This window comes from Dendropsophus ebraccatus, chromosome 3 (assembly GCF_027789765.1).
Source record: "Dendropsophus ebraccatus isolate aDenEbr1 chromosome 3, aDenEbr1.pat, whole genome shotgun sequence".
NCBI classification, from domain to species: Eukaryota; Metazoa; Chordata; class Amphibia; order Anura; family Hylidae; genus Dendropsophus; species Dendropsophus ebraccatus.
In genome coordinates this window covers 186,645,689-186,672,958 of record NC_091456.1, presented here as the reverse complement: position 1 = coordinate 186,672,958, position 27,270 = coordinate 186,645,689, and the positions used below count along the sequence as shown (strand labels likewise).

At 44.7% G+C, this 27,270-nt stretch overlaps 2 protein-coding genes across 2 annotated transcripts in view; both read right to left on the bottom strand.

The window, feature by feature from the left end:
* LOC138787565 (zinc finger protein 850-like) overlaps positions 1–27,270 on the bottom strand; it is a 124,967-nt gene that overhangs the window by 36,459 nt on the left and 61,238 nt on the right. Inside the window, exon 3 of the mRNA XM_069964912.1 lies at positions 4,349–4,670. Coding sequence (XP_069821013.1) covers positions 4,349–4,670 — 322 coding nt within the window. The remainder of the gene's footprint in view (positions 1–4,348; positions 4,671–27,270) is intronic.
* LOC138786826 (zinc finger protein OZF-like) lies at positions 9,081–19,283 on the bottom strand. Its single transcript, XM_069963893.1, has 3 exons — positions 19,225–19,283; positions 18,849–19,128; positions 9,081–12,494 (listed from the first exon to the last, which is right to left on the bottom strand). The coding sequence occupies exon 3, from the start codon at positions 12,259–12,261 to the stop codon at positions 11,665–11,667; it is 597 nt and encodes a 198-aa protein (XP_069819994.1). The 5' UTR covers positions 12,262–12,494; positions 18,849–19,128; positions 19,225–19,283; the 3' UTR covers positions 9,081–11,664.

The window sequence follows — 27,270 nt, the reverse complement described above, 5'->3', positions numbered from 1 at the left end:
GAGCCTGCCTGAGAGCAGACTATGCATGGATGGCCAATCCGACAGGACGGAGATAAGTGGCTTTCCCCCACCTGTCGGCACAGGCGATCGGGACTCCCTGCAGCATGGCTGCGGAGGTCCCGATCACTCAGTGACAGGAGCTTGTCCTGTCACTACCTTAAACGCCACGATCGCTACATTTATGGGGTTAATGAGAGGCAGCTGCGGGATTGCAGCTGCCTCTCATCATCCTCAGCTCCAGAAACACTGATGTGTACAGGGCCACTCTCACTGCAGCGCTCCCACACACACCTAACCCCTTCACAGTCAGGAACTATTATGTACATTTCTACTGCATGGGGTATGTGCTATAGGAACGTATATATACAGATTACTGACGTGAAGGAGTTAAGTTGAGTTTTTTCTAGTTACAATTAGGCCGGTCCAACCACAGAATATTGTCGTGATGTACACATACCTGATTGGCTATGATGCTTCTCCTCCTCACATGGGAAAGGGCAGTACAGGAGGGTACATGACCAAATAGGACTTCCATGTACGAGACCTCTGCTGATGCTGCGAGTATAGCAAAACATGTCGGGAGGACATCAAGAGCCTTTGTATCTTTTACTTATCTTGGTTGTTGTGCTAAATATAACAAATAACTCTGGATGGCAGCACACCAAATGTCCCTTGAGGGGTGAGGAGGGATGCAGTCCACACCGGGGTGTCACCCAGCAAAATCTTATTAGAAAAAGGACTGTGCACGCAACTTACTGTGTCGGCCTCAGCATCTCTACCATCCAGTGTGAAATGTGTCACTCCACACTGGATTTTAAAATTAAAAGGCATCTGAGCTTTGGCCTTACAGAAATAAACATATTATGAATAGATGTCACAGCTTTTTATGCTATTTTTAAACCACCAAGATTTTTTTAAATTATGAATATGTGAATAAACTTTTTAGCCTTAACTCACAATATCAGTAATTTTGTAACTTATAATTATATAACACCGCTGAAATACAATTATACAAAACTGCTGCAATTCTGAAGAAAAAAAAAAAAAAGCAAATTGAGCAAATAAAAGTTACCTCCTGGTTATGAAACCTCTTTTCCCGTGTGATTACTTAGATGTCGAATTAGAGTTGACTTTTGGGTAAAACACTTCCCACATTCTGAGCATGAATATGGCTTCACCCCTGTGTGAGTTCTCATATGTCTAACAAGATTTGATTTTAAAGTAAAACATTTCCCACATTCTGAACATGGAAATGGCTTTTCCCCTGTGTGACTTCTCTGATGTTCATCAAGAGTGGATTTTACAGCATATGATTTACCACATATGTGACATGTAAATGGCTTCTCCCCTGTGTGAATTCTTTGGTGGTGAATAAGATTTGCCTTTGCCTTAAAACTTTTCCCACATTCTATACACGAAAATGGCTTCTCTCCTGTGTGCATTTTCTGATGTTCAGTAAGAGCTGACTTTCCATTAAAACATTTCCCACATTCTGAGCAAGAGTATGGCATTGCCCCAGTATGAATTCTCTGATGTCTAACAAGAGCTGATCTCCCATTATAACATTTTCCACATTCTGAACATGAAAATGGCTTTTCTCCTGTGTGAGTTCTTTGATGTTCAATAAGATTTGATTTCCCAGTAAAGCCTTTCCCACATTCATGGCATGAATATGGTTTCTCTCCTGCGTGAAGAATCCGGTGTTTATCAAGACATGCTTTCTCAGCAAAACATTTCTCACATTCTGGGCATGAAAATGGTTTCTCCCCTGTGTGAGTTTTCAGATGTCTAGTAAGCTTTGATTTCCGAGGAAAACATTTCCCACATTCTGAACATGAAAATGGTCTCTCTCCTGTGTGAGTTCTTTTGTGTTCAGTAAGAGTTGATTTCTGAACAAAGCTTTTCCCACATTCCTGGCAAGAAAATGGCTTCTTTCCTGTGTGAAAAATCCAGTGTTCATTAAGACATAATTTCTAAGTAAAACATTTCCCACATTTTGGGTATGAAAATAGCTTTTAAGAGCACTACCAAAAGTATCTAATTTATAAGAAGGGTAGAAAAGAAGAATCTAGAAACTACACGCCAGTTAGCTTAACATCTGTAGTAAACATGGAAGATTTACGACTAAGACTATGGGATAAAGCTTTGGAGGCACACATTAACAAGTGGTGGCCACAAGGTTCTGTTCTTTTTGCATGTCTGTAAGTGACATAGGAGAAGGTTTGGTAGGTAAGTGACATAGGAGATGGTTTGGTGGGTAAGGATAGCGACATAGGAGAAGGGTTGGTAGGTAAGGATAGCGACATAGAAGAAGGTTTGGTAGGTAAGGATAGCGACATAGGAGAAGGTTTGGTAGGTAAGGATGGCGACATAGGAGAAGGTTTGGTAGGTAAGGATAGTGACATAGGAGAAGGTTTGGTAGGGAAGGATAGTGACATAGGAGAAGGTTTGGTAGGTAAGGATAGTGACATAGGAGAAGGTTTGGTAGGTAAGGATAGTGACATAGGAGAAGGGTTGGTAGGTAAGGATAGTGACATAGGAGAAGGTTTGGTAGGTAAGGATAGTGACATAGGAGAAGGTTTGGTAGGTAAGGATAGTGACATAGGAGAAGGGTTGGTAGGTAAGGATAGTGACATAGGAGAAGGTATGGTAGGTAAGTATAGTGACATAGGAGAAGGTTTGGTAGGTAAGGATAGTGACATAGGAGAAGGTTTGGTAGGTAAGGATAGTGACATAGGAGAAGGGTTAGTAGGTAAGGATAGTGACATAGGAGAAGGTTTGGTAGGTTAGGATAGTGACATAGGAGAAGGGTTGGTAGGTAAGGATAGTGACATAGGAGAAGGTTTGGTAGGTAAGGATAGTGACATAGGAGAAGGTTTGGTAGGGAAGGATAGTGACATAGGAGAAGGATTGGTAGGTAGGGATAGTGACATAGGAGAAGGGTTGGTAGGTGAGGATAGTGACATAGGAGAAGGATTGGTAGGTAGGGATAGTGACATAGGAGAAGGGTTGGTAGGTTAGGATAGTGACATAGGAGAAGGGTTGGTAGGTAAGGATAGTGACATAGGAGAAGGTTTGGTAGGTAAGGATAGTGACATAGGAGAAGGTTTGGTAGGTAAGGATAGTGACATAGGAGAAGGTTTGGTAGGTGAGGATAGTGACATCAGAGAAGGTTTGGTAGGTAAGGATACTGACACAGGAGAAGGTTTGGTAGGTAAGGATAGTGATATAGGAGAATGTTTGGTAGGTAAGGATAGTGACATAGGAGAAGGTTTGGTAGGTTAGGATAGTGACGTAGGAGAAGGGTTGGTAGGTAAGGATAGTGACATAGGAGAAGGTTTGGTAGGTAAGGATAGTGACATAGGAGAAGGTTTGGTAGGGAAGGATAGTGACATAGGAGAATATTCGGTACAGATTTAGATCTCTTAGTCTTTCCTAATTTTATGCCTCACACCCTCCACCATTTTTGTAGCCGTCCTAGGACCTGTTCTGTTTTATCAATATCTTCCTGTAGGTGAGGTCTCCAGAACTGGACACAGTATTCAAGATGTGATGTCACTAGATCTCTATACAGCGGGATCACAACCACCCTCTTCCTACTGATTGTACCTCTATCTATACAGCCCAGCATACCACTATATATACATATATTTAATATATATATATATATATATATATATATACAGCCCAGCATATCATTAGACATATATATATATATATATATATATGCACAGCTCGACATACCATTATTTATATACAGCCCAGTATATCATTCTCCCCAATCCTTCTCCTATGTCACTATCCTTACCTACCAACCCTTCTCCTATGTCACTATCCTTACCTATCAACCCTTCTCCTATGTCACTATCCTTACCTACCAACCCTTCTCCTATATCACTATCCTTACCTACCAAACCTTCTCCTATGTCACTATCCTTACCTACCAACCCTTCTCCTATATCACTATCCTTACCTACCAAACCTTCTCCTATGTTCTTTACAGACATATTAAAATGAACAGGACTCGGAACAGACCCTTGTGGCCTCCACCTGTAACCAGTCCCCACAGATTAATTTTCACTAACTTCTCTACCAGCTTTTTATGGGGAACTGTATCACAGGCTTTGCTTAAGTCCAGATAGGCAATATCCACGGCCCCTTCATCCAGCACTACTGTGACATAATCAAAGAAAACAATAACACCCGAACGTCATTAATTAATACTAAATCTAGAATGTTCTCTCCTCTGGTTAGTGACCTCACAAGATGTATTAGAGATGTCCCTGTAAGGGCCTCTATTACATTTCCCAATCATTAGAGTTCTCTGCATTTAGTGGTCACTACTCACCTGGGCGGTTACCTGTAGTAATGTCCTCCTTATACTGCTCATCACTGCTGTCATCTGTCTCCTCTTCTTTTACTATTATGTCTAAAGCATCAGTAAAGTTCTGATATTTCCCTGTAGTGATGTTCTCCTTATACTGCTCATCACTGCTGTTATGTGTCTCTTCCTCTTTCTTTACTATCTTGTCCACAGCAATAATAAAATGCAGATCTTTCCCTGTAGTGATTTCCTCTTTGTACTGCTCATCACTCCTCATATCTGTCTCTTCTTTTACTATTATGTTTATAGCATCAATATAGTTCATATCTTCACCCTGATTTGTAGTCTGTAAAAAAATACATTGTAAAAGTCATCAGACAGTAGGAGAAGTCAGGTGGGATGTACAGATCATAGGGAACATCTCCATCTACCTGATCCTGATCCTGAGGAAGAAGAGGACGGGGACATCTCTCTGGTGCTGTTCTCTTACTGGATCTGACTGGAGGGAACACATACAGAGACTGAATTCATTCTTTCCATCCAGATAATACAGAGAGGAGGTGTGTATATAGTCCTGTCTATTACCTGCTGATGGGAGGGGCTGCTGATCCTCCAGCATCACATCCTTGTACTGATCCTTGTGTCCTTCTACATACTCCCACTCCTCCATGGAGAAATAGACCGCCACGTCCTGACACCTTATAGGAACCTGACACACACAATGATCACACAGTCATCCCCCCACCCCTCCAGTGGTGTTACTGTATAATGTCCCAGCATTCCCAGCAGCCACAGTCTCACCTCTCCACTCAGCAGCTCCACCATCTTGTTGGTGATTTCTAGGATCTTCTCTTCCTCCATTTCCTCATGTATCAGGGGCCCCGGGATTGGGCTCAGGGTTCTTCCCCATCCTTCACACCCAGGGGCCCCACAGCGCCCACTAGAGGACTTCTTCACTACTGTGTAATCCTGTGTATGGAGAGACACATTACTATCACTCCATCCATTCCCAGAATCCCTCACCTCTCCAGTCCTATCCCATCTGTTATTCCATAGATAAGAATGATGTCATGATGACATCACTCCCAGAATCCCTCACCTCTCCAGTCCTATCTATCTGTTATTCCATAGATAAGAATGATGTCATGATGACATCACTCCCAGAATCCCTCACCTCTCCAGTCCTATCCATCTGTTATTCCATAGATAAGAATGATGTCATGATGACATCACTCCTAGAATCCCTCACCTCTCCAGTCCTATCCATCTGTTATTCCATAGATAAGAATGATGTCATGATGACATCACTCCCAGAATCCCTCACCTCTCCAGTCCTATCCATCTGTTATTCCATAGATAAGAATGATGTCATGATGACATCACTCCCAGAATCCCTCACCTCCCCAGTCCTATCCATCTGTTATTCCATAGATAAGAATGATGTCATGATGACATCACTCCCAGAATCCCTCACCTCCCCAGTAAGCAGGAAGAGTATGTGTAGGGTGAGGGTTATTATCCTCTCGGCCATCTTGTCTCTGTCTCTCTCCATGGTTGATGGGTCGGTCTCTTATATAGAAGATATCAGCAGAGGATCCTGGAGTGTTGGGAGATGAATGGAGAGAAGATGAGACAATATAATACATCAGGTGTCTCCAGTATAATATAACGTTATTGATCCTGCACAGTGAACAGTCACATTATATCCCAGGATTCTCATCTCTCCCAACATGATATGAATATTGAGACAGGAGACAAGAGGAAACAGAAAACAGTGGCGGATTACATGTACTCCGGGCTCCGGACTGTTCCACCTGCAGAGCTGTACAGGAGCCGTGTGCTTCCCCTGTGCTTACAGGACCTGCCATGATGTCACAGTCATGTGATCAGTCACATGATCGGGGCTGCTGCTCAGTGTATGCAGGACTCTGCTCCAAACATCCATCCGATGTGGAGACAGGAACCTCACGTTTTGTAAAATTGATCACACTAATAATAATCTATATAACACCGGTGTATTCCTCAGCGCTGTACATTGTCGCCTTAAGAACTACCTGCCAGGATGTAAAGTTATAATCCCCCTTCTCCTCATGTTGTCATAGTCCCCCACCCTGTGCTCTGATGTAGTCCTAATCCCCCTCCTGTGTCCCCCATCACCTCATAATCTCCTGTGTCCTCCATCACCTCATAGTCTCCTCCTGTGTCCCCCATCACCTCATAGTCTCCTCCTGTGTCCCCCATCACCTCATAGTCTCCTCCTGTGTCCTCCATCACCTCATAGTCTCCTCCTGTGTCCCCCATCACCTCATAATCTCCTCCTATGTCCTCCATCACCTCATAGTCTCCTCCTGTGTCCTCCATCACCTCATAGTCTCCTCCTGTGTCCTCCATCACCTCATAGTCTCCTCATGTGTCCCCCATCACCTCATAATCTCCTCCTGTGTCCTCCATCACCTCATAATCTCCTCCTATGTCCTCCATCACCTCATAGTCTCCTCCTGTGTCCTCCATCACCTCATAGTCTCCTCCTGTGTCCCCCATCACCTCATAATCTCCTCCTGTGTCCCCCATCACCTCATAATCTCCTCCTGTATCCTGCATCACCTCATAGTCTCCTCCTGTGTCCCCCATCACCTCATAGTCTCCTCCTGTGTCCCCCATCACCTCATAGTCTCCTCCTGTGTCCCCCATCACCTCATAATCTCCTTCTGTATCCTGCATCACCTCATAATCTCCTCCTCTGTCCCCCATCACCTCATAGTCTCCTCCTGTGTCCCCATCACCTCATAGTCTCCTCCTGTGTCCCCCATCACCTCAGTCTCCTCCTGTGTCCCCCATCACCTCATAGTCTCCTCCTGTGTCCCCCATCACCTCATAATCTCCTTCTGTATCCTGCATCACCTCATAGTCTCCTCATGTGTCCCCCATCACCTCATAGTCTCCTCCTCTGTCCCCATCACCTCATAGTCTCCTCCTGTGTCCCCCATCACCTCAGTCTCCTCCTGTGTCCCCCATCACCTCATAGTCTCCTCCTGTGTCCCCCATCACCTCAGTCTCCTCCTGTGTCCCCCATCACCTCATAGTCTCCTCCTGTGTCCCCCATCACCTCATAGTCTCCTCCTGTGTCCCCCATCACCTCATAGTCTCCTCCTGTGTCCCCCATCACCTCATAGTCTCCTCCTGTGTCCCCCATCACCTCATAATCTCCTTCTGTATCCTGCATCACCTCATAGTCTCCTCATGTGTCCCCCATCACCTCATAGTCTCCTCCTCTGTCCCCATCACCTCATAATCTCCTCATGTGTCCCCCATCACCTCATAATCTCATGTGTCCCCCATCACCTCATAATCTCTTCCTCTGTCCCCCATCACCTCATAATCTCCCGCTCAGTCCCCCATCACCTCATAGTCTCCTCCTCTGTCCCCATCACCTCATAATCTCCTCCTGTGTCCCCCATCACCTCATAATCTCCTCCTCTGTCCCCCATCACCTCATAATCCCCTCCTGTGTCCCCCATCACCTCATAATCTCCTCCTGTGTCCCCCATTTTATATTCCCCCCTGTATCCCGCATCACCTCATAATCTCCTCCTGTATCCTGCATGACCTCATAATCTCCTACTGTGTCCCCCATCTCCTCATAATCTCCTCCTGTGTCCCCATCACCTCATAATCTCCTCCTGTGTCCCCCATCACCTCATAATCTCCTCCTGAGTGCCCCATCACCTCATAATCTCCTCCTGTGTCCCCCGTCACCTCATAATCTCCTCCTGAGTCCCCATCACCTCATAATCTCCTCTCACTGATTACTACTGATTAGCCCTCTATGGAGCTAGCACACATCCATGGAGGAGAAAAACTGCTCCTACCAAGGAATTCTTGTAGAAAGTCCCTACAGTCATTCATATATCTTGTATCTAAAATTAAACAAAAAAGTGTGCACTCCGTGGAGTTAGACACTCGTCGGCGCTGCACTGCAGAAAGGTAACTAATATGCTGCTATATAGATCTTGAGGATTCCGTATCCTCAGTGAAAATATACAAACCAAATTACCATTATGATCTATAGCGCTATAGTACCAAGGAGATATAGTGTCTAAAAAAGGTATGACATAAAGAGAATAAATTCAGGTATATTGAGGTGGTTATACTAAAAGGCAGCTGATTACCCCAGGTATATTTGATCAGCTGTTACACAACATACTCTGGAGTGATATACAGCTAGTTGGGGGATCCCGTTGTTCCTACCTGTTTTGCGCCGTTATGATGTCTTTTTCACATGTGTATACTTTGCAGTTTAATAATACCCGAAATGTAGTCCTGAAAGATTGGAGGAGAATATAGATGTCCTTTTTATCGGGGTCGGGAGCGAGCCCCGGCCGGTGGCTCTGCTACTACCTTACACCCGACGTAGTGGAGTAGATCGGGAGGAATCCACAGTTGAGTGACGTCACTTTGGTGGATACGGAGGCCGATGTAGGGAAAGAAACATCTAACGCGTTTCAGCGAGCTTACGGTCGCCCTCGTCTGAAAGGAGGACAGGAGAGGTGCTGTGTCTGAAAGAAAGCAGCAAGAAAGCCTGGATAACCCCTTTATTTATTTATTTTTGTTAGTTTTGTTCTTTTGCAGAGCCAGGTGATGGCCCGTTTCCTGTGGGACCAATTGTACTTTTATTTATCAACAGATTGTAAATCACAAAAAAAATATTTGTGAGGTACAAAAAAAAGAATTTATTATTTAGATATTTACATCATATACATAGTGGTGCCTTGGATTACGAGCATAATTCATTCCGGGTTCATGCTTTTAATCCAAATCCATTGTTAAACCAAAGCAAATTTTCCCATAAGAAATCATAGAAATGCAGACAATTGGTTCTACACCCCAAAAATAATGATTTTTTATTCTGAATAACAGGTAAAACAAACATTTAGAAACAGCTGAATATGTGATATTATAAGTTACTGTACAGTATAGCAATCAGCATGTGGAGTATAATGTATAGTAAGTGCATAACCATGATAAAACAGCAGCAGTTTGTAGATACAGGATGGAACTGCAGATCCCCATAATGCAGTAGCGTAGTACAACAGGCTAGAATAGAGAATCAGGGCTGCTGTCAGAGGTCTGTGTGGTCACATGACAGCAATGGGGAAGGCATGTGTGTTCAGCATGGACCAGTCAGGAAGTGAAAAGCAGAGCTGTGCAGGAGGACAGTGACAGAAACTTTTCTTTTCAGCAGTGTGAATGTGAGTGCAGGCACATTATAGCAGCAGTGTGTATAGCTAAGTGTAAGTGCAGGAACATTATAGCAGGGATAGGAAAGACAAGGACTGACAGAGACTACAGGGAGCATGAAGGAATGAGCAGGACATATGTGGGCACCAGGGCCGTATTAACAGCTACTGCTGCCCTAGGCACTAAACCTGAAGACGCCCCATCTTGGGGAGCTTGGGGGGAGAGTGGTTTCGGCCACATGCTTTTTTCCACATTAAGAAACATTGTCTGAATCGCGTTATTTATAGTTTTTAATGGCTTAAAACATAAATTTCCACATAGAATCAATGATAAGAGCCGTCTGCATATTGTCTGAGGGAATTCTCACCACAGGATTAGTAGATTGGTAGGTAATAGCTCCAAGCGTCACAGCCATACCAGACCTGAACAACATCGCCATACCAGACCAGATCATACATCCCCCCCCCCCCCTCAAAAAGACACCAGATTTACTGGCAAGTCTGACCGGGAGGTGGGAGACTAAAAAAATAAAAACAAAAACAAATAGTTTTTTCCCCCTGCTCCCTGGTGCTGCCCCCGGCATCGGACCAACGGGTGCCTAGTGGTAAATACGGCCCTGGTGGGCACAGTATAGCAGCACTGTATCTCCGGGGAGAGAGGGGTTACAGCTATGAAGCGATTACCCCCACACTCCTGTCCCCTGATGTAAGCCCCAGCCTGAGGTGGATCTGTTATGATTTGGAAGGTGAGGGAGACTTCCTGGGTCGGAGTACAGGGCTGTAGACCCCGCTATGCAGACCATGCCCCTCCCCTGCTCGCCCTCCCACCCAGTACAGGGAGCTCTTAAACGGAGCTACAATTTTGAAAAACTGTGCGCTCTTCTTGCAAAACGCTCTCAATCCAAGTTACTCTTGAACCAAGATATCACTGTATATTTATTTATGTTCCCCTTTCCTAGGTGAGGCAGGGGGACAATCAAAGAAGCCTTTTCGGAAGCTCGCCACATTAGCAATTTGCCTCTGTAACACTTTCTTATCCGAGGACTGACCAGTGTCTCCTTCCCTGCAATGTGACCTTCTCGATACTTCATCTTTAGTTGATGGACATAATCTTTTACCCTATCGTATCGTTTTGTTAAAAAAAAATCTAATAAAAACATTTAAAAAAAGATATTGTAGTTTTGGCATAGAACTGCTAAAGGAGAAAATATAAAAACTTGCTAAAATTCTAAAAAAAAAAAATAATAAAAAATTGGTTTCCAAAGATATCAAGCTTAAAAAGTTCCATGTTTGTGGGTTACAGGACCAAGACAGGTTATCAAATTGGGTGTACAAATATATGAATAGACAGTACAGAGATCTGTGTAGGGATCTTTTTACTCCTAGGCCTCTAACCATGACAAGGGGGCATCCTCTACGTCTAGAAGAAAGAAGGTTTCACCATCACGCAGGTTCTTTACTGTTCGAGCGGTAAGACTGTGGAACTCTCTGCCACATGATGTTGTCATGGCCGATTCATTATATAAGTACAAGGGAGGCCTGGATGCTTCTTTATACATATAATATTACAGGTTATGGGCATTAGATTACGCATAATAGGACGCTGATCCACGGATTATTCTGAATGCTATTGGCGTCGGGAAGAAATTTTCTCCCTCTGATGGGGCAATTGTCATCTGCCTCATAGTCGTTTTTGCCTTCAGCACAGTTGGGTTCTGTGAGTTGAATTTCATGGACTCTTGTCTTTTTTTAACCATATTAACTATGTAACTTTTGGAAGATGTTATCTTGGATAAAATCTTTTCCTGCATTCTGGTTGTGAAAAAGTTTGCCCATGTGGGTTCTTTGATGTCTAATTAGAGTTGACTTTTAAATGAAACACTTCCCATATTCAGAGTGTAAATATGGCTTCTCCCGTTTGAATTCTCACATTTCTACTAAGCCTTGATTTTAGTTATTTATTAATAAAGCCTTTCCCACATTCATGGCATGAAAATGGTTTCTCTCCTGTGTAAAGCATCTGATGTTTATTAAGACGTGATTTCTTAGTAAAACATTTCCCACATTCTGGGCATGAAAATTGCTTCTCCCCTGTGTGAGTTTTCAGATGTCCTGTAAGATTTGATTTGTCAAAACATTTTCCACATTCTGACCATGAAAAGGTCTTATTCCTGAATGAATTCTTTTATGTACAGCAACAGCTGACCTTGTATTAAAACTCTTCCCACATTCTGGACATTTGAATGGCTTCTCCCCTGTGTGTGTTCTCTGATGTTCAATAAGAGATTGTTTCCGAATAAAGTCTTTCCCACATTCTGGGCATGAAAATGGCCTCTCTTCCATGTGAGTTCGTTGATGTTCCATTAGAGTTGCTTTCCGAATAAAGTCTTTCCCACATTCTGGGCATAAAAATGGTCTCTCTCCTGTGTGAATTCTCTGATGTTCAATTAGAGTTGATTTCTGAACAAAGCCTTTCCCACATTCTGGGCATGAATATGGCCTCTTTTCTGAGTGAAGCATCTGGTGATTAGTAAGAGATCGTTTAGAACAATAACATTTTCCACATACTGGGCATGAAAATGGCTTCTCCCCTGTATGTCTTCTTAAATGTAAAATAAGACTTTCTTTCCGATTAAAACCTTTTTCACATTCTGAACATGAGAATGGCTTCTTTTCTGCGTGACTCCTCTGATGTGTCATAAGACTTCTTTTCAGAGTAAAACGTATTCCACATTGTGAGCATGAAAATGGCTTTTTAACATTCTTTCTATTTTGCCCAAGAGTCGGTGATGAATTGGAAGATTTAAAAGGATGAGATGAGAGATCTTTGCTGTGAGGGGCTGACCGCTGCTCATATGTATCTTCTGTGATATGATCCTCTGCTTTATAATCTATGGATACCTGATGTCCCCCTGAGCTCCTGGTACAGTAATCTGCCAAGAATACAAAAGATTTTCTTTTAAGAATTTTCAGTAATATAACCTCAAAACATTTAGCATAAATGTACAGAGCCTATTTTGCACAACATTATAAGTGAATGACCAGGGCTGCATAATCTGATACCCACCCACAGGAAGGATAGTAAGGAGGAAGCTGGAGACTACAGGCCAGTTAGCTTAACATATGTAGTATATAGTATATAACAGGTGGTAGGGGGATAGAATTAAGCATACATTACAGATCTCTACCCAGTACCGGCCAGCATGGAAGATGTATTCATATGCTAGAGCTAAAGACTACTAGGACAGGACCGTAAACTTTGGAGTAGGGATGGTCCGAACCGAGTTCGGATCGGGTTCGTAAGAACCCGAACCCTCGGTAATGATTTCCGCTGGAGGATACAGCCATAGGCTGTATCCCATTTTTCCAGGCGATCTTCCCGCTGGATCCGCCCGCTGCACGGAGTGGGCAGACAGCGGGAATCCGATGCCGAGCATTCGGGTTCATCCGAACCATAACCTCGCCGAGTTCGGACCATCCCTACTTTGGAGGTCTACTTTAACAAGTGGTGGCTACAAGGTTCTGTTCTTTTTGTCTATTCTTTTTCCATGTCTGTAAGTGACTTAAGACAAGGTTTGGTGGGTAAGGTTAGTGACATAGGAAAAGGTTTGGTAGGTAATGATAGTGACAAAGGAAAGGTTTGGTAGGTAAGTATAGTGACAAAGGAGAAGGGTTGGTAGGTAAGGATAGTATATAGAAGGGGGGTTGGTAGGTAAGGATAGTGACAAAGGAGAAGGGTTGGTAGGTGAGGATAGTGACATAGGAGAAGGATTGGTAGGTAAGGATAGTGACATAGGAGAATGTTTGGTAGGTAAGGATAGTGACATAGGAGAAGGGTTGGTAGGTAGGGTTAGTGACAAAGGAGAAGGGTTAGTAGGTATGGATAGTGACAGAGAAGGTTTAGTAGGTAGGGTAAGTGACATAGGAGAAGGGTTGGTAAGTAAGGATAGTGACATAGGAGAAGGGTTGTTAAGTAAGGATAGTGACATAGGAGAAGGTTTGGTAGGTAAGGATAGTGACATAGGAGAAGGGTTGGTAAGTAAGGATAGTGACATAGGAGAAGGGTTGGTACAGAGGATGACTTATCACTTGTGCAGCCTGTTCAGCTGCACAGGGGCCTAGGCCAATAGAGAGGCCCACAAAGGTCAGACTCTAAAGTGTCAGCCCAGCATGGCACATGTCTGTAGTGGGCCCCTCAGGTGGTGGTAGCAGCACCCGGGATGTGCGGGCCCCCTGTTCCTGTGGGGCCCACTTAGTGACTGGATGCTGTGCCCGGCCTGCGCTGGTTCTCCTCTCTCCTCCTGCATGCTACTGACAGCCCCTCCCTCTCCTGTACTCCACTGTCCGGCATAACTTGTATGAGGAGGAGAGGGCAGAGAGCATGTGGTGACAGGGGCTGGAGGGATCCTGCAGGGTTATGGCTTCCAGGGAAAGGGCTGTGAAGAGGAACAGCAGCTCTGACAGTGAGCGATTATTGTCAGTGTGTCTGTCAGGCCGCTGGAAGTGTAAGATATAGGGTGAACTGTGTAAGAGAAAGCACAGAGCCCCCCCACCCTCTGATGCTGATGTTTGATTAGGAGTTTACGCTTTTTTGCCAATAACTGTGCCCCCTCCCCCTGCAGCATGGTTGTTTTACTCTTTCATTTCCCCCCTAAGCAGCCACATACAAAACATGTATCCCACCTCTCAAAAACTACAACTCCCAGCATTCTCTGAGAGTTTCATAAGTGTTAAGCATTCTGAGAGTTGTAGGGTTCTTTTTTTGAATGCCCCCGATAATCAGTTCTATTGGTGGGCCACAGGTACCCCAGTCCCACACTGGGGCCTGCACAGACTGCAGTACAGTCCTTTAGTGGGCCCTGGCATCTTTGCTGCCGAGAAACCAGGACACGTACCGAATACCCGGGTGTACATATGTGTGCGCCTTTAAGGCAGAAAGGTGCAGAAACTAATAGGTTATGGGGGCCCAAACACATTTTTTGCACAGGGGCCTTTTGCAGTCTGTGTCTGCCCCTGGGTTGGTAGGTAAGGATAGTGACATAGGAGAAGGTTTGGTAGGTAAGTATAGTGATATAGGAGAAGGTCTGGTAGGTAAGTATAGTGATATAGGAGAAGGTTTGGTAGGTAAGGATAGTGATATAGGAGAAGGTTTGGTAGGTAAGTATAGTGATATAGGAGAAGGTTTGGTAGGTAAGATCAGTGACATAGGAGAAGGGTTGGTAGGTAAGGATAGTGACATAGGAGAAGGGTTGGTAGGTAAGATCAGTGACATAGGAGAAGGTTTGGTAGGTAAGGAAATTGACATAAGAAAAGGTTTGGTAGGTAAGGATAGTGACAGGAGAAGGTTTGGTAGGTAAGGATAGTGACATAGGAGAAGGGTTGGTAGGTAAGGATAGTGATATAGGAGAAGGTCTGGTAGGTAAGTATAGTGATATAGGAGAAGGTCTGGTAGGTAAGTATAGTGATATAGGAGAAGGTCTGGTAGGTAAGTATAGTGATATAGGAGAAGGTCTGGTAGGTAAGTATAGTGATATAGGAGAAGGTTTGGTAGGTAAGGATAGTGACAGGAGAAGGTTTGGTAGGTAAGGATAGTGACATAGGAGAAGGGTTGGTAGGTAAGGATAGTGATATAGGAGAAGGTCTGGTAGGTAAGTATAGTGATATAGGAGAAGGTTTGGTAGGTAAGGATAGTGACATAGGAGAAAGTTTGGTAGGTAAGGATAGTGACATAAGAGAAGGTTTGGTAGGTAAGGATAGTGATATAGGAGAAGGTTTGGTAGGTAAGTATAGTGATATAGGAGAAGGTTTGGTAGGTAAGATCAGTGACATAGGAGAAGGGTTGGTAGGTAAGGATAGTGACATAGGAGAAGGGTTGGTAGGTAAGATCAGTGACATAGGAGAAGGTTTGGTAGGTAAGGAAATTGACATAGGAAAAGGTTTGGTAGGTAAGGATAGTGACAGGAGAAGGTTTGGTAGGTAAGGATAGTGACATAGGAGAAGGGTTGGTAGGTAAGGATAGTGACATAGGAGAAGGTTTGGTAGGTAAGGATAGTGACATAGGAGAAGGTTTGGTAGGTAAGGATAGTGATATAGGAGAAGGTCTGGTAGGTAAATATAGTGATATAGGAGAAGGTTTGGTAGGTAAGGATAGTGACATAGGAGAAATTTTGGTAGGTAAGGATAGTGACATAAGAGAAGGTTTGGTAGGTAAGGATAGTGATATAGGAGAAGGTTTGGTAGGTAAGGATAGTGATATAGGAGAAGGTTTGGTAGGTAAGGATAGTGACATAGGAGAAGGGTTGGTAGGGAAGGGTAGTGATATAGGAGAAGGGTTGGTAGGTAAGATCAGTGACATAGGAAAAGGGTTGGTAGGTAAGGATAGTGACATAGAAGAAAGTTCGGTAGGTAAGATCAGTGAATGATATTTATTAAAGATGAGCGAACCGGGTTCGAGTCGATCCGAACCCGAACGTTCGGTATTTGATTAGTGGGGGCTGCTGAACTTGGATAAAGCCCTAAGGTTGTCTGGAAAACATGGATACAGCCAATGACTATATCCATGTTTTCCACATAGCCTTAGGGCTTTATCCAAGTTCAGCAGCCACCGCTAATCAAATGCCGAAAGTTCGGGTTCGGAACGACTCGAGCATGCTCCAGGTTCGCTCATCTCTAATATTTATCCTTCAGCCAACCACAAATTCATTGAACTATCCAGGGACTAATCCGATCCTCACTAACCCCTCTTCCAGCTCTTAAAGAGAAACTATCAAAGGCTTTGCTGACATCTGGATAGGTGATCTCTTATCTTGGTGCCACCTTTATCCAGCAACCACATAGTCTAAGAGATCAATGAGATTAGTCTAACATGATTGGCCCACAGTAAAGCCGTGCTGGTTTGGACCCATGTTGCTTTTTAGGTGATCGATTATCTTCATTTTTTTCCGAAGTGATCTCGTTAGTTTTATAACTACAGATGTCAGGTAACTGGTCTGTAGTCACCGGCCTCTTCTCTACTACCCTTCTTGTGGATGGGTATAACACTGGATTTCTCCGATCATCAGGAACATTTCTTTTTAGGAGGGATTCGTCAGGGGGGCAGCAATTACAGATTAGAGTTTCTGGGGTAGATACCATGATGACCTATTGCCATTTTAAACTTTAAACAGTTCTTTTGAAACAATGGCCTCTGAAAACAATGGGGCTGCATCCTTATGGCGTGCGGCCATATTGTGATTTTAAAGGCCTCCTCCTGAAAACACTGAGCAGACGTCTCTATTCACATGGTCAGCGACCGCCTTATCTTCATCTTACACTTTTTTCTTTAATTGCCACAGTTTTTCCTCTTCTTCTTCCTGTCACTTCCACACACACACACACACGTTATATTATAATATATATATATATATATATATATATATATATATATATATATATATATATATGAACATAATTATTCACTACTGGCATTACTGTGATTGGCTGTACGATTAGTGTTCTTACGTACATGCTATAAAAACACAACGCTGAGGAGAATTTTCTCAGTCTTTCCTCATTCTTGTGCCGTTCAGTAGGGAGAGTGACACGAGCAGGGACAGCTTCTGAATTTAGTTAGGCAGCAATTTTCACAGTGGTGGTTAGTCAGGGTAGGGAGGGAGAGCTGACCAAGTAGGGCTTAGAACGTTGTGAAATTGTTAGTGTAGGAATGGTAATAGAATCTAGCGTTTTAGCACTATAAGGATTCATTTCTTAACCCTGTAGTGACCAGACTTCCATCATCGGCCATCCTGTCCATTATCTTCACAAGGCCAAACGGGGAGGCTCACTAGGACATCTTGACTTGCTGAGCTGACTGTACGCTGCGGCCTAGCATTTCTTGTGACAATTGCATGATACATGTATGCACGTCATTGTGTATATATCCACGGGCGAATAAAAGATACGCACCTGGTAATTGCTCCACTATTACGTATTTTGCACTTTGCACCTGATAATCTGTACGCTTTTACTGTACGTTCGTTATTTGTTAATGAGTGTTTGACAAACACGAACCAAACACGATCCTTTTCTTTTACGTTCATGTTTGAGATCTGAGCCGAACATCAGGATGTTCACTCATCACCAGTTATATATCTGAAGGTTTTATTTCCCTCAGTAACAGATTTGGCTATTTCTTCCTCTTTTGAGGCTTTAGCAGCATTTAGTTTTGGAGTTTTGCCTCCTGCTGTATAATGTTATATATCCTCCTCTCTGTCAGCTACACTTCTCACTTCTTTATCCTCCTATAGGATGACCTTTTCTTTACTATAGTGTTAATATCTCTTGTAAACTATAGTGGTTTCTTCTTCCTTTTACTTTTGCTAATTTCTTGTACATATACCGTGTTTAATACTGCATTTTTATATACTGCCAACTGAGCACTCGCTGTTATATCCTACCCTGATTATCCAATATTTAGCTACTCCCCCACTTCCTTAAAGGGGTTGTCCGGCGAAAAAAAATTATTCACAGAATAACACACATTACAAAGTTATACAACTTTGTAATGTATGTTATGTCTGTGAATGGCCCCCTTCCCCGTGTCCCACCACCCCCACCCGTGTACCCGGAAGTGTGGTGCGCTATACATTACCTGTCGCGTGCCGACCACGGTCTCCGATCGTCAGCAGTGACGTCTTCTTCGGGAGCTTGGCGGATCTTCCCGAGTGCCGGCCGCCCTCTGCAGCGTCATCCGAAGCTCAGCCGCGATTGGCTGAGCATAACTGTGCTCAGCCAATCGCGGCTGAGCAGCTGATGACGTGGCCGCTGATGACGTGAGTATAATGCACCACACTTCCGGGTCTAGCGTGGGTGGGGGGAAACACGGGGAAGGGGGCCATTCACAGACATAACATACATTACAAAGTTGTATAACTTTGTAATGTGTGTTATTCTGTGAATAATTTTTTTTCGCCGGACAACCCCTTTAAATTTGTCTTTATTAAATCCAATACTTCGGTTGCAGTATAGGACTATATACTATATGGTGTAGTATAGGATTATAGCATGTAGTAGTATGGGATTAGAATAGGATAGGGTATAATAGTATAGGATTATAGGATGTAGTATATATCCCTAACATAAATGTCTCCTTCTCTCTGCTCCATCTGTCCTGTACAGAATATATCCAGGTATGGCCATTTCCCAATCACTAAAGTCTTTAAGGTTTTGGAAGTGTTATATAGCTAAAAACTGATAACACTCCACAAAGAATGTGTGAGTGTTCCCTGCATTTAGTGGTCACTACTCACCTGGGTGGTTACCTGTAGTGATGTCCTCCTTATACTGCTCATCACTGCTGTCATCTGTCTCCTCTTTCTTTATGTCTTTAGCATTAATAAATTTCAGATTCTTTCCTGTAGTGATGCCCACTTTATACTGCTCATCACTGCTGTCATCTGTCTCTTCTTCTGATGTTGTGTCTCTATCATTAATAGACTTAGGTTCCTTCCCTGTAGTAATTTCCTCCTTATACTGCTCATCACTGCTCACATCTGTCTCTGCAGCATTAATATTGTTCCCATCTTCACCCTGATTTATAAGATATGAGAGAAATATTGTAAAAGTCATCAGACAGTAGGAGAAGTCAGGTGGGATGTACAGATCATAGGGAACATCTCCATCTACCTGATCCTGTGGAAGAAGAGGACGGGGACATCTCTCTGGTGCTGTTCTCTTACTGGATCTGACTGGAGGGAACACATACAGAGACTGAATTCATTCTTTCCATCCAGATAATACAGAGAGGAGGTGTGTATATAGTCCTGTCTATTACCTGCTGATGGGAGGGGCTGCTGATCTTCCAGCATCACATCCTTGTACTGATCCTTGTGTCCTTCTACATACTCCCACTCCTCCATGGAGAAATAGACCGCCACGTCCTGACACCTTATAGGAACCTGACACACACAATGATCACACAGTCATCCCCCCCACCCCTCCAGTGGTGTTACTCTATAATGTCCCAGCATTCCCAGCAGCCACAGTCTCACCTCTCCACTCAGCAGCTCCACCATCTTGTTGGTGACTTCTAGGATCTTCTCTTCCTCCATTTCCTCATGTATCAGGGGCCCCGGGATTGGGCTCAGGGTTCTTCCCCATCCTTCACACCCAGGGGCCCCACAGCGCCCACTAGAGGACTTCTTCACTACTGTGTAATCCTGTGTATGGAGAGACACATTACTATCACTCCATCCATTCCCAGAATCCCTCACCTCCCCAGTCCTATCCATCTGTTATTCCATAGATAAGAATGATGTCATGATGACATCACTCCCAGAATCCCTCACCTCCCCAGTCCTATCCATCTGTTATTCCATAGATAAGAATGATGTCATGATGACATCACTCCCAGAATCCCTCACCTCCCCAGTCCTATCCATCTGTTATTCCATAGATAAGAATGATGTCATGATGACATCACTCCCAGAGACCCTCACCTCTCCAGTCCCATCCATCTGTTATTCCATAGATAAGAATGATGTCATGATGACATCACTCCCAGAATCCCTCACCTCTATAGTCCTATCCATCTGTTATTCCATAGATAAGAATGATGTCATGATGACATCACTCCCAGAATCCCTCACCTCCCCAGTCCTATCCATCTGTTATTCCATAGATAAGAATGATGTCATGATGACATCACTCCCAGAATCCCTCACCTCCCCAGTCCTATCCATCTGTTATTCCATAGATAAGAATGATGTCATGATGACATCACTCCCAGAATCCCTCACCTCTCCAGTCCTATCCATCTGTTATTCCATAGATAATGATGTCATGATGACATCACTCCCAGAATCCCTCACCTCTCCAGTCCTATCCATCTGTTATTCCATAGATAAGAATGATGTCATGATGACATCACTCCCAGAATCCCTCACCTCCCCAGTCCTATCCATGTTATTCCATAGATAAGAATGATGTAATGATGACATCACTCCCAGAATCCCTCACCTCCCCAGTCCTATCCATCTGTTATTCCATAGATAAGAATGATGTCATGATGACATCACTCCCAGAATCCCTCACCTCCCCAGTAAGCAGGAAGAGTATGTGTAGGGTGAGGGTTATTATCCTCTCGGCCATCTTGTCTCTGTCTCTCTCCATGGTTGATGGGTCGGTCTCTTATATAGAAGATATCAGCAGAGGATCCTGGAGAGATGAATAGAAAGTAGAAGATACAATGGATAATAAAGAATGGGAATAAAAAGTACAGGAGTTGAGCAGTGACCCAGCATTAGTACATACTGTGGGCAGGGAGCGGGCGGGACAGTCCAGCAGCAGCTGATAAACAAGTCAGGAAGCCGCCTGCAGAGCTGTACAGGAGCCGTGTGCTTCCCCTGTGCTTCCAGGACCTGCCATGATGTCACAGTCATGTGATCAGTCACATGCTCACTGTTTCCAGAACTCTGCTCCCTCAGATGTGGAGACAGGAACCTCCTGTTTTGTAAAGTTGATCCCACTAATAATAATCTATATGACACCGGTGTATTCCTCAGCGCTGTACATTGTCGCCATCACTCAGATCAGCGCCCTTTGCGCTCACAATGTAAAATTCACTGATCTTTATGTTATTAGAAACAAACAACAAACATAAAATTAGAGAAATATAATGTTTTTCCATCCATCTACAAATTGCCTTTCAGATTTGATATTTGGAGCTGATGACGCTTTTATTAGCCCTCTATGGAGCTACCACACATCCATGGAGGAGAAAAACTGCTCTTAACAAGGAATAATTGTAGAAAGTCTCTTCCGTCATTGATATATCTTGTATCTAAAATACCCGTAGCTACTCCTTAAAAAAAGATAATTTTTGTACCTACCTCCTGAAGGGGTTTTCTAGCGTCAGGAAAAAAAAAAATACAACTACTTTCTTGTAAAAACAGCGCCACCCCTGTCCTTGGGTTGTATGTGGTATTACAATTCAGCTCCATTCACATCAATGGAACGGAGCCCTAAACGGGAGGACAGGAGAGGTGCTGTGTCTGAAAGAATGCGGCAAGAAAGCCTGGAAAACCCCTTCAATTTTTTTTGTTTGTTTGTTTTGTTCTATGAACATTGGAAAAGCCATAATTTTTTCAATGTTCCATCTGCAGAGGTGGGTGACGGCCCATTGGCCCCTTTCCTGTGGGACCAATTGTACTTTTTCCTTTTATTTTTCAATAGATTGTGAATCTGAAAAAAAAAAATAATATATATTTGTGGGTTAAAAAAAATAAAATAAAATTACTAACCGGTAATTTCTTTTCTTCGAGCCCATGACGGCCCCCCTGGAGAGGTCCACCTCGTACTCCCATCGGGCAGGAAACAGGATACAGGAACCCTGGATCTTTAAAAGTACAAACGCCCCTTCCAATACCAACATTTACCATGGACCTAGGAGCGAAGCTCAAGACATCACACAAACACACAACAATTTTTTTTATTTTTATTTTTTTTGTGGGTTTTGCTAATATATACATATATTTATCTAAATATTATTACAAATATCTATAAACTATATAGCTTCTTTTTTTACAGGGCGGGTATTAGGCGGGGGGCCGTTATGGGTTCTCCTCGCCCTATGACGGCCCCCCTGGTGACTAGACTAGGAATAGAAAAAGAACAAAAGTCCAACAGCCCCTTGGAGATTCTCCGATTATGGCCACAATTAGAGATGCAGGATGCACGCAGGAATGCTCACAATCCTAGGTACGAGCACCACGAACTTCAGAAGAAAGGAATTCCCACAGCATCCACGGTGAAATAAGTGTGTTTATTCACACATCAGGGTACAAAGAAATGCAACGTTTCGGCCTGCTGGCCTTTCTCAATCATACAAATTCAGTGTAACCACAGGGTATATATACTTGTGTATCAATTAGATCAGGGGTGGGGAACCTTTTCGATGTCGAGGGCCGGTCGGCATTAATAAAATCATTTGAGGGCCGCATAATGTGCGTGGCAATTAGTAGTGTGGGTTTGCAACACCCAGGGCAAGGCAAAGTATTGTTCCCCTAATGCCCCTGCTATTGTAGTTAACCCTCTTTGATGCCCCTTGTACCTAATGTGAATCCTTAGTGATGCCCTGTAACCAGAGTTAACCCCCAGTGATGCCCCTGGTAGCTGTAGTTAACCCCTTACTGATGTCCCTTGTAGTCTAGTTAACCCCCAGTGATGCCCCTGGTGGCCTAGTAAACCCCCCCAGTCATTTCCCTGGTGGCCTAGTTAACCCCCCCCAGTCATGTCCCTGGTGGCCTAGTTACACCCCCCCCCAGTCATGTCCCTGGTGGCCTAGTAAACCCCCCCAGTCATTTCCCTGGTGGCCTAGTTAACCCCCCCCAGTCATGTCCCTGGTGGCCTAGTTACCCCCCCCCCAGTCATGTCCCTGGTGGCCTAGTTACCCCCCCCCCCCCCCCAGTCATGTCCCTGGTGGCCTAGTTAACCCCTAGTGCCTGCCCTAAATAAAAATCCCACTCACCTTTCCTCTGCTCCCACGCTGTCCAGGTCCTCTTCTCTCCCCTCTAACCTGCGCCCGTCTTCTCGCTGCGCTGCTCTAGTGGGGAAGGGGCCGGCACTCACAGCATCCTCCTGTGTCTGGCAGCTGTCAGAGAGGATGCTGTGTATACCGGCTCCTTCCCCCTCAGAGCGGCGCACGTCACAGGAGAGCCGCGGGCAACATCTAGAGGTGTCAGGGCCGGAGGTTCCCCACCGCTGAATTAGATCAAACCAACCCAGGGGGAGGCACCACAAGAGGGGAGGGGGGAGAAGTGAGAGGAGAAAAAAAGGGGGAAAATGGAGTGGAGTAACAGGGTCAGGGCTGTTAAGACATGAAATGTATATGAGAAATAACAGTAGACATGGTCTTAGTGGAGATAGTCATATCATGCTATTTAGTTGTCATAGCACATGCCTCAGTAGTGGTATATGACAGACTCACGATTACCCATAACAATGCAAAAAGCTGAACACCATACATAAGATCATGATAACAATAGTTCATACCTGGTTTTGAGTGATGTCGGCAGATGAGGAGGGACTACACGCCTGTATGCTGTCAGCTTCCAGACGCCAATCCAGGCTATATCGAGCTGCCGTGCGTGGTCACGTGACCTGCAGGGTGACGTGGACCAATGAAAGGAAAGGAGGGCGGAGAGAGCCTACATGACCATGTCTACTAATATTTCTCATATACATTTGATATGTATTGACAGCCCTGACCCTGTTACTCCACTCCATCCCCCCCCTTTTTCGCCTCTCACTTTTCCCCCCCTCCCCTCTTGTGGAGCCTCCCCCTGGGTTGGTTTTATCTAATTGATACACATGTATATATACCCTGTGGTTACGATGTATTTGTATGATTGAGAAAGGCCGAAACATTGCATTTCTTTGTACCCTGATGTGTGAATAAACACTTATTTCACCGTGGATGCTGTGGGAATTCCTTTCTTCTAGACTATGAAAGAAACAGATTGCTGAACTTAGGGAGACCAGCCAAACGACAACACTGCCGGCCGCTAGTGAAAGCGCTCAATGCAGTGAAGTCTTAGGTGCATTGCTCCCACCTGGCCACAATCCTACTCCACACTGATGAGGGGCAACACACCGAAACAGCTGTATGTGGATGGTTACCTAGCCTTGGTTTATCCCTTGTCATTACATTGACTTATAGGGCCACTTAATATGGTGCTTTTGGTGGTTTCATTACAGAAGCCATCCCCTAGCTGGGTCCTTCCCGGAGGGATATCTGGCTAGTCCTGTGTTTTGAGACTCTTCAATGAGGCTCCACGGGTTCTTCTTTTGCATATTCATGTTTCCCAGGGGGCAATGCACCTAGGACTTCACTGTATTGAGCGCTTTCACTAGCAGCCGGCAGTGTTGTGGTTTGGCTGGTCTCCCTGAGTTCAGCGATCTGTTTCTTTCATGGCTCTACTAGGCATTGCTCCCACCTAGCCAGAATCCTGCTCCACACTGATGAGGGGCAACACCCCGAAACAGCTGTATGTGCATGGTTACCTAGGCTCGGTTTATCCCTTGTCATTACATTGACTTATAGGGCTACTTAATATGGTGGTTTTGGTGGTTTCCTAACAGGAGCTGCCCCTTGACTGGGTCCTTCCCGGAGGGATATCTGGCTAGTCCTGTGTTTTGAGACTCTTCAATGAGGCTCCAAAAGCTCTTCTTTTGCATTTTCTTCTAGACTAGAAATAGTGACCCGTCTAGGGAGGGACTACCGCCTGTAGAATTCTACTGCCAAATCTAAAGTCTTCAGTGGAGGATAGTTGTTGATAAGACTAGGTGATGTGATTTTTTTCTTATTCAGAAGATTTTATTAAGATTTTCATAGAAAAGTACAAAAACAAGAGATCAAAGAAGAAAGTATATCCAATACAAAAACAGTAACAAGGCCAAGGATTATGGCAAATATGGCTGTTGGCATTAGGTCATCACTTAAACTATCGGAACTTACAAAAGAACACAAGACAATAACCAATGGATAAATAAACTAGTCGGCAGGCATGGCAAACAAGGCGCGCAGCCTCAAACATAGTCAGGGGTAATATACCAGCTAGAGCCCTGCCGCGAAAGGTAATGAGCTCCTTGTCGTGTCACAGGACTATAAACGGGGGTACAAGTCTGAAGTAGGACAATAGTAGAACTGTGACTGATTGTCAGGGACCCTACATAGGGTAAGGCATACAAATAGCAAAAGCGGGGTTGCCAGTAAGGAATATGAAAAGTTAGACATAATCAGAGAGAGAAAGAGGGGGGGAAGGGTAGAGGGGGAGAGAAGAAGGATAAGGGGGGGGGGGGGGGGGGTACATACCCACCTTCAGCCGATGAGGCGGTATGAGTCCGAGTGCTCTGGAATATCCGACCAACTGGAGGAAGGATAACAGTCAGCTTTAGTTCGTGTGAGAGGTGCACGGGGGGGGGGGGGGGGGGGGGGGGGGGGCGGGGGATCTGGCCCCGGGAGCAGTGGGGTGACCGTGCGATATCTGGGGGAGTTCAGGAATTGAAGCCAGAGAGACCACGTTCTGGAGCACTTGGTGGACGCCTGTGGAGTGATTGCTAGTAATTCTTCCATGTGGTATGTGTGGGAAATTTCCGCAAACCATTCCTCTAAAGATGGCGGGTCTGGGGCGCGCCAGTGTCGTGGGATCACCGTTTTCGCAGCCTGTAGGAGGTGGCGAAGCAGGGATTTTTTGAATTGTTGCTGAGGTATAGGGAACATAAATAGCAGGGTGGCCTCTGGAGAGCGGGGGATGTGGGTGCCTGTGATTTCCGAAATAAGCTGGAGCACCAGCTGCCAAAACGGCTGCAACCTAGGACCAGGCCCGTATCTGCTATGAGGCGAGGTGAAGCGTTTGCCTCAGGCGGCAGATAACACAGCTCTTGAGGGGGGCGGCATCAGCGTCCTGTGTCCTTATCATTACAACTAGTTACGGCTCAGTGCCCAGCCGTGTTTTCTGTCAGATGCCTCATGAGAAGTGCTGAGGAGGCTGGAAGCCTCGTATTCACAGGTATTCACATCACATAAGACATAGATATAGTGTCTCCTGCTGTTAACCCTTTCAATAATGCAGAGTTATTATACTCTGCATCACTTACACACTGTAGAAAAGAAAAAGTTACCAGCAGCGGGGACGCTATATTATGTCTTCTCTGCACTGCCGACCTCCGAGCTGACCTCAGCATAGTGCAAGAGCAGGAGAAGAGGCATAAAAGTCATGTTCTGCTCTGCTGTTAACTCTTTCTGTATTGCAGAATGTAAGTGATGCACAGTAATACTCTACATTCTGCAGTACTGAAAGAGTTAACAGAGCAGCCCGTTTAATGGCTCTTCTCTGGCTCCTGAGGTCAGAGGTCAGCAGTTGTAGATTGTTTTTTGTTTTGAAGCTCCCAGGGGGCCCATAGTGGCTCAAACAGTTAAAAAATCTGGTCACCGCACGGCACACTGTTATCTCTAGTGCTGTCCCATACACACTGCGATGCTGCACTGTGCCTGTCCTGGATCTTCTCTCCCTGACTATTGCTCTGAGGGGGCGGGCGCTTTGTCAGTTTTCGCCTCAGGCGGCAGAAAAGCTAGAATCGGCCCTGCCTAGGACAAGCCCACCAAATGTGTACCATAGTCCCCACGCGGAGCCACATATCCAGCAGTCCTCAGGGACCCCTGGATACCATCTATGGAGGGCCTCAGGGACCCTGTACCATCTGGTGAGGATCTTATAACACGTTTCCTGAGATCTCGTAGCTATGACAGCCTTGTGAGTCAGGAAAAGCATTTATGTTCAGTTCCTTTTCCCACTTTGCACAGTAGGGAGGAAGGGATTGGGACCTAGAGGCCAGTAATAATCCATAGATGGTAGAGATGGTATGTGAGGGGCACGAGGGGGCAAGGCAAAGCTTTTCAAAATCTGTAAGAGAGCGGTGTAATTGTTTACCCCTGTGAGTGGTGGAGTAGAAGTGGCGGAGTTGGAGATAGGCAAAGGGGGCACGAGATACAGGCGTGTCCCCAGGGACGATTTCAGAGAGTGGACGGAGGGCGGTGGCTGATAGAGCCCGGTGAAAACGCAAGGGAGAGGATTTAGTATATGTGGAAAGAGAGGTGTAGGTCCTCTAGCTAGAAATGCAAGTAGATAAGGTATAACAGTAACAGTATGTCACAACTTATTCTGCTGTTGA

Excerpts from the sequence above, each read along its gene's own strand:
- LOC138786826 (XM_069963893.1), bottom strand. The coding sequence starts at position 12,261 with ATGACACATCAGAGGAGTCACGCAGAAAAGAAGCCATTCTCATGTTCA.